This window comes from Watersipora subatra, chromosome 2, assembly GCF_963576615.1.
Source record: "Watersipora subatra chromosome 2, tzWatSuba1.1, whole genome shotgun sequence".
NCBI lineage: Eukaryota > Metazoa > Bryozoa > Gymnolaemata > Cheilostomatida > Watersiporidae > Watersipora > Watersipora subatra.
In genome coordinates, this window is record NC_088709.1 from 46,267,719 (window position 1) to 46,281,729 (window position 14,011).

Consider the following 14,011-nt stretch of genomic DNA (forward strand, 5'->3'; position numbering starts at 1 on the left):
ATATGTTAAAAATGTCAATTTTTGGAGCAAATATTTTAAAGCAGGCGCTTACACAAAGCATTAAATAATTTATTTTATGTAACCACAAAAAATAAAAAGTAGAAACCTAAAATGTCTGCAAAAAACAGAAAAAACTAAATAAAGTAATCTATATAAATCTTAAGTCTGTCTGTTTGTCTGTCGATCGTCTGTCCAGTTATAGTGATGAAGTCCCCTTCATACTGGATTGGAACTCACGATAGTCAAATCACAAGTCTGCTAACAAGCGGGCGTAACTAGAAGGATAAGCAGCTCTTATCCCATCCATCTCTCATATCATATACTGTATATCCTTTTCACGGCTGCACACGGTACATGCGTACTTTTTATTATTAATTAATACAGTGTTCCTTCAGATTATGATGCTCCTGTTAAGATTTTTTTCACCTCATTATATGGAACACGATATTTTTCAACCTCGCCATGTGAGGGGAATTTTTTTTACTTTTTATCCACCATGCGATATCAATAAAAAATTTTCACAAAATTAAAATTTGGTGGTCGGTGAACAGATTACAATAACATAGCAAAAATGTCGATATGCTAATTGCCGAAAGTTTTCCCACAATGCTGGAAATAGATAATGCTTGCTATCTCAGTTCAGCATTAATAGTTATGTTATAGTACAAACTAGTTGGAAAACAGAAAAGTGGTTAAATTTTAGTCTATGACAAAACTAAAGTTTAGTAAAATACTAAAACTTAGCTTCAAGTATGTGTTTAGTAAGCTAAATTCATTTAAGTAAAATTCAACGTTTATGTTATACATCTGTCTCGAAGGTAAGAACTCCCCACGGTATGTACTGCATGTAGTACGTTGTAATGTAAAATTTTATTGCAGATCATAACCAGTAAATACACTAAATCACTAAAGTTACTGTAGGTAACTACAGTTACTAAGGTTAGCATATTGTTTTGTTACTAATTTTTAATATGTACAACACATATATAAAAATTTGATGATATTCACCAGGTGTTTGAATTAGATAATTACTATAGGTTTCTATACCACTCTACATGTATACGATACTTTCGCTTTACGATATCAAAACTGAAACGAATTAAAATCATAAAATTGTATACCAAATAATTTTGCATTGTAATCGTAGCAAAACAGACTTTATTTAACCATTACTTGCTAATTATTTAACATTTACATACATTTACAGTTGTTTTATTTTTTTTCTTACTCTATTTCAACAAAATAATTTTTTCATGGTGTGAAGTTTAAAAGTTGTTTGAAAATGTTTGCAAACCTTTACAGTTGCTTTATTTTTTCTCTTAATTTATTTCAATTACACAAAACACTTTTCTCATGACATAATGTTTGAAAGTTAGAATGGTAACTGTTGTTATATGTTAAATAAAAATAAACTTTTGTACGAAGACTTTTTTATTACCAGGCCACACCGGGCAATCAACTAGTAATGTATAAAAATATTGTCATTGTAACTTTACTTGAGGGACATGAAAACGCAAATGTAAACTGGCCATTGCGCATGTAAAGGTTGTGATAGAAGCATAAAGTGTATCTTATTCTAATGAAGGCTATAAAAAGTTTGAATTAACTCAACTTGATCATATACAGTCAAACATGGATAACTCGAACTTCACGGGACCGAGCAAAAGTGTTCGAATTATCAGAGCGTTCAACTTATTAGAGCACTGTCACAAGTCCATGTATTTACTTATTTATTAGTAGATACATGTACATATGCAAACTATAATATAAATCAAAAGCACAAATGGCTTGTTTCAAATTAAATGCTTCTAATGTAAACTTTAAAACGTTTTTATCAAAAAGTATAGAGATTTTTCTATCACTTGAGATTGGTTTGTTGTTTGAGGTGATGTTATTGCCAGGACGTTTTTTTAGATTGACATTGGCAAAACTTGATCGTTGTTGAAATGCTCAAAAGAAAAGACATCTTTTTCTTTTGAGCGTTTTACCCACGATCAATTTTGCCGATTTTTCTTGAAGTTTATGCAACTTCAAGAAAAAGTTCCCAAAGAAAAATCCCTTACTTTACCTGGGATTCGTTAAGAGCAACACTCCGAGGCAGTTCAATTAAAAGTTTTACGAGGTTTAACGGTACATTGTATATCACTCACGCTTTTTGAATGGATACTTATTGAATGTACACACGTATTCTGTGTTTAGGTCAAACGATGAATAGTTTTTTTAGCTAAGACAACGTATACGTTTAATAAAAACAATTTTAAGACGTTTTAAACATTCAACATTCCGACGTTGATTCAACACGGAATCAACGTCGGAAAACTATTCGTCACGGGCTAGCCGGGTCACGCACTCAAGGATTTTCGCCACGCACATACAAAACAACATGCTGTTTTTGTTTTGTATGTGCGTGGCGAAAATCCTTGAGCCCGTGACCCGGCAAGCCCGTGCTATTAATCGTATAGCAATATAAATCAAATTTGACCAAACCTTTAGAAAAGTCGTTGACAAAATTATTTTGCCGATGGTGGTAATAACAACGCTTATGAATTACGAAAAGATGAGGTTTACCTCTATGGCTTTGAATAAAGTGATTTTCTAAAGCGATAACAACCGTTTCGGTAGCCGTTGGGCAAAAAAACAGTTCGAATTAACAGTGTTGAGTTCGAGTTATCTATAGCAATTTATCATTACCTGGGAACGGACCAAAGAAACCGTTCGAATTAACCATGTTTTCGAGCTATCCGTGGCCGAGTTATCCATGTTTGACTGTACTTGTTATATTGACTATTTATCTGTATTTTCACCAGTCCCTTCCTTTTACTTACAAAAGCCCGATAGTTCTGCAACAACTGTGCTCTTCGCCTTGATTAACCAGGCTATTGCCCAAATCGACCCTTCATCAATGATTGATTTATGGTGTATGTTTTGACTTGATGAAAAAAATTAATTTAAATCAATTCAGTAATCCTTGAATGGTTGTAAAATCAAAGACATATCGGAACATATGCTGAAGATTAAACGATTTAAATGCTAAGGCAATCTGATGTAGAGGGTTGACTGTACATATATCTGATGTAGAGGGTTGACTGTACATATATCTGATGTAGAGGGTTGACTGTACACATATCTGATGTAGAGGGTTGACTGTACATATATCTGATGTAGAGGGTTGACTGTACATATATCTGATGTAGAGGGTTGACTGTACATATATCTGATGTAGAGGGTTGACTGTACATATATCTGATGTAGAGGGTTGACTGTACATATATCTGATGTAGAGGGTTGACTGTACATATATCTGATGTAGAGGTTTGACTGTACATATATCTGATGTAGAGGGTTGACTGTACATATATCCGTGACTTGAAAATATTTCCGTTAAAACTTGCAAAAATAAAATTCGAAGAGTAGGCTGTGACTTTCCATATTACTGAGAGATTACCAGCATGCCAAATTGCACTATTAACTATTTAGAACTTTTAATGTTATAAGGCGCCTACATGTATTGTAGGTTACTAGTTGCTGTCATGAACATTGCATGGTTCCTATAGAATACTTTGCAAGATTAACAGCTGCAATGACTAGCTATATATGATCATAACCTGAAAGATTCTGTATTGCAGAAAGGTCTTCATTTTCCATCTCTTCCTTAGTTATAGGAGGCGAGTATAAGCGCTCTCCATCTTCTTCCTGTAGTCTGAATATTTCTTCTGCTGCAGGCAACCTAACTTTCATGCCTTCAGCGTTTGTGTCTAAAATGAAGTTAATAATTCAAATAATACGTCAATTTGGGCACATAATACGAGTCTGGCATATCTCTACAGCACAAGTACTACGCGTATTACAAAGGACAGGATGAGAGGAAAAAGAGAAGGGTAGCAGATGCTCTCCACAGATAATTGACCTCGAATAACATAAAAACAGAAAGATTTCACCACTCCAAACACTCACCTCCCCAAAGGGTACATAAGTTTCAAAAGGCGGTAGCGGGTAGAAACTGAAGTTGACAAGTTTGAAAGTTATTTACCATTGGATGAGCTGAGGTTTCGAGGGGTAAACCTTTAATTTCTAGGTTATTCGAGGTCTATTATCTGCTGAGAGAATTTGCAAGAGTGAATGAGATGGTGCGCCTTTTAGTAAGATGCCCTTCTTTCTCTTTCTTTTCACCGCCACCTCTCACAACACACAGTATCCATGCTCTAGAGAGTTTTGCTTACCATTTGGCTAAATGGTAAGCGAGTCCAAATAGAATGCTAACTAAAAATCTGACAGCGATGGGTCTTACTAGACATTCAGGACGGACAGCAAGCTTGTAGTTCATTCATTCTTCAAGACTGTCCAGCCTAGTCCTGTATATACAGGCAGGTCCCCTGATTTTAGAGCTTACTAACAACTTGCTAACTTTCCATCGATAGGAGATGCGCTTAGAATAAATTATTTTGAATTGAATATCGTACTATAGCTTCAAGCTTCAAGAGCTCAATAAAAAATATAAATCAAATATAGAAAATAAAAGGTTTTATCCACCTTTTTTTCAAATAAGTAATGTTTCGGAGGTAACAGGAGAAATCTAATGATTGCAGCACACCGAGTCAATAGAGTGTGTATATTAGATATGAATCGAAAAACTAAGTTTTAGTGTAAATCTCTTTGTGAAAAGAAGATGGTGAATAAGCTTTTTATTTTTGACTATTTTTATTCCGTGTCATCCAGTGTGGCACGAATGTTCTGTTAGCAGCCATTTTTGATTTCTTGGACAACTACGAGTGTCCTCGGCATTTCAGCAATATCTTAGAGCTGAATAGTTCAGTCAATTTGAAACTTCGGAATTCTACGGAAAAATTATTTTGGACAGAGTGACCGAAATTTCCTAATCCTAAGCAAACCGAAATAATGGAAAAAACAAGGTCAAACTATGCAGACGTATTTACTCAGGCGTAGGATCAAGTGAAAAACAATTCGCCGCATTATCTCAGGCCTAAATGTTAACATTATTCTCAGGGAATATAAAGGTTTAAATGTAACGCAGACCATAAAAATACCAGAGAAAAAAACCGCTAGCTCACTAAAACATTGAAATTTTACCAAATAAAATGTTTCAATATTTCCTGCCCACCTGGCTGTTTCTCCACAACTTTCTCTGTGCTGCCGATGATATTAAATGGATTGTCATCAGGTGTCTTGTTAAAATAACTTGATATATTCGGTGCTGCAGCCTCCACCTTAGACTGACCTGGGCTGTCAGTCATGCTGAGGGCAACAAACTCTGATGTCTTTGTTAGCATTGGTGCTTTCGAACTAATATTAATGTCTGATTCCAAAGGTGCTTTTGAAGAGCTAACATCAGTGCCAGCTACAGCATGTACTTCTGAAGTACTGACACCGCCGCCAGCTATCGCAGGTGCGTCTGAAGTACTGACATCAGTGCTAGCTATCGCAGGTGCTTCTGAAGTACTGACATCGCTGCCAGCTTCCGCAGGTACTTCCGAAGTACTGACACCACTGCTAGCTACCGCAGGTGCTTCTGAAGTAATGACATCAGTGCCAGCTACAGCAGGTGCTTCTGAAGTACTGACAGCGCTGCCAGCTACCGCAGGTGCTTCTGGCCTATCATCATTCAAAGCATCAGCTTCTACTGAGCCAACATTTGACTGAGGCTCCTGACCCATTTCAGCCATGTCAGCGCTGTGTGATCCCTCAACCGCTGCATGTGTCGCATTGTCAGCAGAGTTCGGATTTTCAGAATTGGTATAATTTTTGATCGAAGATGCTAATGTGTCACCTGTCAGAGGCTTGCGTTCAATACCTGCATTAAAATGACAGATGTAGTTGTTACCAATGCAGAGATAGTTGTCAATATCTCACTGACTACTATAAAGATTATCTTAGATTAATAACATAATTCTCAGAGTGCATAGATTAAAATAAATTGTTTGTTTGAACAAATATTGTTACAGGCATATACATTAACAGCCATCTTAAACTCTCACAGGTAAATTGCGCTAATTTAAACCAAGGGCAGAGAGACAACTATTCATCACACCACCTGATCTAGTTCAGCGCCATCAGACTAAACTGATTGCAAAGTATGTTCTATGACTTATTAGGCAGTTAATCGTTATAAAAAATTGGTTATCAAAGATGAACTTATACAAAAATTTAAGAGATTCTATCAGATATCATAAGTATTCTTCTAAAATTTTAGATATTTTTATGCTCGAGGTGATCTGACTGCCAGGATGTTTCAAGATTGAAATCGACAAAACTTCATCGCAATTATAACGCCAAAAAGACAAATACATGCGAAACGAAGTCACTAGTTGTTATCGTTGCGATAGTTGATATCGGCTATTGCTTTGAAATTGCAAAGTTACTACTCTTTATTCTGTCACTCTGCAGCTATAGATGTCATAATCACGCATTTGCTTGATCTGAGCGTCTTAACCTCGATCAAATTTTATCGATGTTAATCTTGAAACATCTTGACATTCAGATCAGTTCAAACATCAAAAGCAATCGCAAATGAAAAAATACCAATATTTTTAGATAAAATTTTGAGAAAGTTTATGATTAGTGGTTTCAGCTAGTAATTTAGAAAAATGAAACAGTGAGCGAACCGTTAATTCAAAGACAGTTGCTAAGTTAACCAAGATAATCCTTTGAAATTTCATTTAATACTTTGGTAAATTGAATCGCTTGGCTTATAGCGCTACTATCGATAACTAAATGTAATGCCATATAAACAGAGGTTACCATGTAGTTCCTCGCTGGTCTGACTAAGGACATATTTAATGCAACTGAAGCTAAAATGAATGCTCCTGCCTTCTGCTCAGAAAAAATGAAACAGTAGGAAAATAGTAAGGAGCTAAGCTGACAAGGAGCTCTTAAATTTGGCCAAAAATGATTGGGGCAATAAATCTAAGATTAGCGTGTATTTTTACAAATAAAAAAAAACAAATATTCTGTATACCTTTTTCTATCAAGCAACCTTAAAATTTTGTTGATTTGATCTTTGAGACAAACTCATTGTTACGAAGGAAGATAAGACAATCCTCTGTGTAGCCTACAGTCAAACCTAGTTAAGCCGCCCAGAGATTTTATTCGTATCTTAAAACTGTGATATGTTGGAGGAACTAATAGATTAACGATTACTAATAAACATTATGACTACTAATAAACATTATAGTTACTAATAAAATATTATAGTTACTAATAAAATATTATAGTTACTAATAAACATTAGTTACTAATAAACATTAGTTACTAATAAACATTATAATTACTAATAAACATTATAGTTACTAATAAACATTATAGTTACTAATAAACATTATAGTTACTAATAAACATTATAGTTACTAATAAACATTATAGTTACTAATAAACATTATAGTTACTAATAAACATTATAGTTACTAATAAACATTATAGTTACTAATAAACGTTATAATAACTAACAAACATTATAGTTACCGATAAACGTTATAATTACTAACACACCTTATAGTTACTAATAAATATTATAATTACTAACAAACATCATAGTGACTAATAAATATTATAATTACTAACAAACATCATAGTTACTGATAAATGTTATAATTACTAACACACCTCATAGTTACTAATAAATATTATAATTACTAACAAACACCATAGTTACTGATAAATGTTATAATTACTAACACACCTCATAGTTACTGATAAATGTTATAATTACTAACACACCTTATAGTTACTAATAGATATTATAATTACTAACAAACATAGTTACTGATAAATGTTATAAATACTAACACACATTATGTTCAGTTATGTAAGGCAAACAATAAAAGCAGGTCAGTTATAGCCAAAACTGATTTTATGATAATTTGGCTATTTTTATGGGCTGATTTACCTAAGGTCAATTTAAGGTCGGATCCCTTTCTTCTTTAAAAATTAAACTTCAACACGTTGTTTGCAGGTAAGGTAGTCTACACCAGTAAGCCAGTTACTCTCCAATTGCTTTCGATGTTGAGATAAATCTCCGCTCACATTTTGCGTCGTGTTTCAATTATTCATACACTGAGGTGATCATGAGTCAATATTCGAATGTATATTACGCTCAGCCAATGGTGACAATATTGGCCAATAAAAAATCAGGTTGAACATGCACTAGATTTATGCTGCACTGCAGAAAAAAATAATTCATCCATTAGTATTACCTGAGGTCTGATCAAGAGCAGGCTCATCCATAAAGGTGACATCTATGACTTCAGTATCAAGCGCATCCTGCTCTAGAGCGTCTGTCGTACTCTCCATATCTTTGTTGACTCCACTTGAAACAATGAAACATTTTATAGATATTGTCTGTACATGTACTTCATTTTTGACGGAATGGTCTAATGTTTACACGCATGTTATTAGAATATATTATTATCTGTCAACAGCTTTAGAATGGCAGATATGATGAATTTGTAACCTTAAAGAGTTTAGGCATTGAATAAGGCAGCAAACAACAACATTTCCATATTTATAGAAATTCAGCTTCACAAATGTGTTGTTGGAGTAACCTACTTTTCTATTCTGCTTAAAACCCGTGAATAAAACAGTTGGCTATGATTACAAACCATTTCTTTTTTCAACAAATCACATGGATTCTGAGAGCTAACAGGGCATTTGACATAATTTACGTCAAATGAGTTTATACCATCTTTTTCCATATTATGTCTATTTCAGATGATATTCAGTTGGGGTTATATTTAGTCAGGGCAATATCGGGTTATAGAAGTACAGAGCTGCCAACCCAAGAGTGGGGCAATGCGTGAGATTTGGATTTGGGGCAATTAATATATCAATGATAGTATATATAAAATTGTGGAAATTGAGGCAAAAATCTCACGCATTTCTCACGCATTTTCATTTTTTCTTTGGGGTGATTGCGTGAGTCTCACGCCCAATGCGTGAGAGTTGGCAGGTATGTAGAAGTAGTTGAACAGGCTTGCATTTGTTCGCACCAGCTATCTGTTAATTACGAATGTACATGGCTCGCAAAAACGTGATTTAAAATAGAGTACATAAAAATAACCCTATCAACCAACATTTCAGTTAAAATATTTAAACATTTGAATACATGATCAACTATACATATGCACACATGATTATAACGCATAAATAGATATAAAAAAAAAACTATGAACCAATAAAAGTTACTGCGGTAATAAGGCCTATAACTTGTGCACAAAACTGCCAGCGAATCTTGTGTACCACGATAGAGCCTGGCACTATAAAACTGGAAAGTATGACCTTACTACGTTACAAAATACGCATTCGTTGCTAGCCTTAAATGAATTATTGTAAACTGTTCTGTCCAAGAGCAACTTCGAATGCTGCTGTATATTGGCACAGATGTCAGTAGAATTTACCATAAAGGGCAAAATGTACGGGTCGGTAGGTACGGCGGCAGTGCGGGGTTTTGGAAAGACGGGTAGAGCGAGGCAATAGGGAAGAAAAAAGAGAATGTGACACTCTGAGTGGAAGGGAGATAGAGTGGATGCAACTCGGTCCAAGGCTAGTTGCGTTGAGCTCCTAGAAATAGCGGCGAAAAACGGCGTATTTTATTGAGTTCACCATGGCACTGAAATTGTTTTTCTGTTCTGCTACTCACAGGCTAGTCATAATTTGAGGTATATTGAGCAAAAATTCCACTCTTCTACTCAGGTGACACTCTCGCTTCTCTCAAGAGCTATCATGTTCTTCCATCACCCGTACTGGCGCCGTACCTAACCGACCCGTAAGTTATGCTTGCACCATTGAGGCGTTTTCATCCAGTGTCGTATAGGGACGACACGACACTGTCCCGGTCTCGGTGTCGTATATACGACACCGTTTTCACCCCAGTGTCGTATAGTGTCCCTTTACGACACTGTTTCACCCAATCAAAACTTTTTCGGAATGCGCACTTTGGAAAGCCGACACGCTATTCATGTAATTTATTTTTCGCTAAACTCTGTTAAGGTGAAGGACAATAGCAAGGTCAGGTCAATAGATGCGTGAGTATAGGTCAGATCTAAAAAAGATAACGATTTGTGAGTTTCTAGCCCGCAGTTCCTAACTCGGTTTGAAAACTGTGTAACTGTGTTGGCGATTATATGTAATCAGTAGTACCATGGACGTAATGGATTTATTTAATAGAAATATAACTGTTTTGTAGCTAGACTAATATTTGCTGAAAAGTCAGGTTCCAATATGTATTTAATAGAAATATAACTGTTTTGTAGCTAGGCTAATAATTGCTGAAAAGTCAGGTTCAAATTTGTATTGTAATTAGAAGAAAAAGTAAAACGGTTTTGTGGCAAGCCAAAACCTGCTGTAGTCATACAAAATAACCGTTTTGCATTGTAGTACATAAGTAATAGTTCGTAATAATATTATCAATGTACGAGCTCTATTCAAAAGTATACTAAAAACCATTTACAACAACAGCCTACTACAACTACTCAGTGCAACTAGCATTAGCAGTTTTGTAGTTGCGTACAAGCGGCCTTATTAACGCGCAGTTATATTGTAGACGCCGAAATCAATTTAAGGAGATCTATATCTAGTGCACCTAAAGCTCTCAAACTACTTGCATATAAATCCTTTATTAGACCTATTTTGGAGTATGGATGCCAGGTGTGGGACCCGTACAAGAGATACGAGGTTGACCAGGTTGAGGCGGTTCAGAGAAAGGCTGTAAGATTTATTTGCAATGTTAAAGGTCGCGATATTGGTATAACTGGCTTAATTAAAGACATGAACCTGGAGACGTTAGAGGAACGTAGAACCAACTTGCGTAAATGTTTGTTATATAAAATGATCAGAGACGCCTGTTCCGAGTCTCCAGGAGCAATATCACACAAGTTTCCTGAGCTTTTTAGTAAAAATAAAAATGAAGATCATTGTACCACTAGAAGTCAGCGTGCCTCGCAGCCCATGAATTTAACCGCAAATAACAACAAGTACCATAATAGCTTCCTTCCGAGAACTATACGAGATATGAAACTCGGAGATATATATGTCATACAATAAGCTTTTTTATTTTTTGTTTTTGAGGTTGTAATTTTAGTCTATACTTTTGATTGTACAAACTTGAGGCCTGCACAATATATTCATATGAATATCTGCAGGATCTATTTATACCGATACCGATACGTGTACATTCCGCAACCGATTTAGGAAATACGGCTAGAAACTCACAAATCGTTATCTTTTTTAGATCTGACCGTGAGTATATACTCGCATCCAAGAGAATATACCAAGCGAGTATATGATGGCATAGCGATCATCCCCCATTAACTTTTGGGTCAGGGTGACCTAAGACAGAAGGTGGAGACTTATGATTGAGGTTTCCACTTCATATTTGTGTGTAATGGTTTCTCCTTTTATCAATGTTATCAATGATAATAATTCTAATTGAAATAACATCAATAATTAAAAATAAACAATCAATGAATCGGGAGGACTACAAACATTGTGTTTGTATTAGTGTGCATGTGATATGTAGTAATCATTGCCTATTTGTGTCAAATCCTGTATTTGAAGCCTGTCATGCTGCTGTAGTTTGTCATAAAAACCATATTTTCAAAAGTGCTATATCTCAAAAATGAGAGCCAATCAGCCTTTTTGATGTGAGCTGGTATAAACAATACAATATATATCCTTATTTATCCCCTTTTTGTTTATGTGTAACCATTAGATGTGTATAATAGGACTAGACTTTATGTAATCAAGTGTTCAGGGTGGGCCTGTTTGCTACTAACTGCGAATCATAATATTTGACACATCTGCTTTACCCTCTTGAACTTTCTAAGGCCCGCCCTCTGGGGTATAAATGCTTTTGGATGCATGATTATATTCATTCTTATGCACAATACTCGACAAATGACAACCTCCTCCGGATCTTTTTACAAGCAGTACCTAGCTAGCATTCGTCTACACTAGTACCAGCATTTACAATGCACCAGCAAAGCATCATCTTCATCAAGTGACTAGGTTCGCTATCTACCTAAATTGCACCAGCGTTCACAGTGCACCAGCAAGTATCATCCTCAATAAGTGACTAAGTTGGCAATCTTCTAGGTTGCACCAACTTACACTTGCTCTCTCCAAGGCGTTACGGACCTTGTACCAGCAGTACAGTTGTCTCTATGGCCTTTTCCACTTGTCAGGAGAAATGGTATTGTCCCTTTAAAACCAGCAGCAAGTTTAGCGTTGCGATATCTGCGAACAAAGGGTCAAGGATCAGACAACCTCCTTTAGCCTGTTAGCCAAATCCTCTTCATTTCCTTCGACGATATTTGGATTTAGCCCATAAAACTTGACAGAAAATAACTAATTTGGTTCGGCGAGCAAAATTCTTTGAAACTTTGTTGCCCAGTGTAATGAATACGGTAACAGGTATTGCAGACTACAAATGCTCAGGAAAACATTGATGGAGAGCCGATGGGTTATCATTCTTGAAGAAAACTGGAGATCAAGATTATGTCAAACTAACGACTAGTCTGGGTGCTGTTGAGCCAGCTACTTGCACCACGTATAAACAGACAGGTGTTCGATACAATATAATATGATGACTAAGGGTTCCCTGCAAGTTTTGATTTACTCTGGTTGAAAGAACTAAAGTTTAAAGGTTGACTTGGAACAAAATTCACATTACAGTAATTTGGTATCAAAAAATTCACCATGTCTTACTCTGTTGTGTTGTAGGCGCCAAATATGTGGAAATGTTATTACAAGCTCTTAAAAGCTCAAAAACGAAAAGCCGCCGTAGATTGGAATCTGTTCTTCTCTGACGTAATCATTACAGTTGGTTATTGTCTTGTCACATGCTGTTCCCACGTGAATTGAAAAGCCAATAAAAAGCTCAATATAAAACTTATCGTAGCACTAGTTTATGACAAACACTTGAGGTTTTACCAAAGACCCTGTATCAAATATAGATGCTCTACCTTACGGTTTTGTTTCGGCTTGATCTAATCGCCAAGTCGTAACCTGATTATGTGACCCAATACTTCGCAAATAATTTCTGCAGCACTTTTCGATTACCACAGGTGACCAACAGGCTCGTCATGATTATCAGACACCAATATGTACTCCTTTGAACTAAGATTAAAAAATTAAACGAATTTTTACGGTATGTTATAAGATATCAGTGCTAAAAGTGACAGCATTACAATGACGATAAAACAGACGCGTAAGAACAAGAGACATGGTTTTATTGAATGCGTGAAGTATATTTGTGAAAATATTTCGACGAATGAGGTTGCATGAAAGTGTAAACAGAAACCATCTTGTAACAACTACGTCCCATTTGAGCCGTTTTGGAAAGAGAATCCAAACTACAGCAGTCTCGTGTGGCTGCGATTAACTGTTCGTTTTATAGCTTTTAAGAGCTTGTAATCACATTCCCACATATTTTGCACCTACAACACAACAAAGTAAGACATGGTGAATCTTTTGATATTAAATAACTGTAATGTAAATTTTGTTGCAAGTCAACCTTTAAGGTTCTAAGGGTGCATAAGGTTATCACCTGGCCTCCAAAATAGGTAAATGCAGGCCAGAATCGAAGTTGTCTTAAAATGTTTACTTCAACACATACCAAAAACTACCATGTTTGAGAATAATTGCCTAGTTGGGACAATGGAAAATGACTGATCAACAATTTTTACTTCTGTAGTAAGGTTCATTACAACCCAACGGCGATACCTTGACCCAAGTCTAACTATGGTACTAAATATCCTATCTTCCTTAGAGAGCAACAAAAGTTCTTTTAAAAGGAATCCTAAAAATATTTTAAGATATAATGTAAAACCTCTATTTGAGCGCTTTGGCACTGTATTTTTCAATCCTTCCACTATAGTGGCGTTATATTAGTGGTGATGTTCAAATAGAACGTGGCACTTCATTTCTTGACCAGCTGGCCATAATTTTGGGAAGATAAAATTAACCCTTTTATGGACAAAGCGATGCTAATGTCACCTATATT

The 14,011-nt window shown here is 35.6% G+C and overlaps 1 protein-coding gene across 2 annotated transcripts in view; it reads right to left on the minus strand.

The window, feature by feature from the left end:
* LOC137388924 (trafficking protein particle complex subunit 12-like) overlaps positions 1-9,761 on the minus strand; it is a 30,384-nt gene extending 20,623 nt beyond the window's left edge. For both annotated transcript variants that reach the window (XM_068075421.1, XM_068075422.1), the window contains exons 1-4: positions 9,650-9,761; positions 8,208-8,320; positions 5,120-5,809; positions 3,606-3,755 (exon numbers count right to left, since the gene is read on the minus strand). In XM_068075421.1, coding sequence (XP_067931522.1) covers positions 3,606-3,755; positions 5,120-5,809; positions 8,208-8,320; positions 9,650-9,660 — 964 coding nt within the window. In that variant the 5' untranslated portion in view covers positions 9,661-9,761. The remainder of the gene's footprint in view (positions 1-3,605; positions 3,756-5,119; positions 5,810-8,207; positions 8,321-9,649) is intronic.
* Between the last annotated feature and the right edge of the window lie 4,250 nt (positions 9,762-14,011).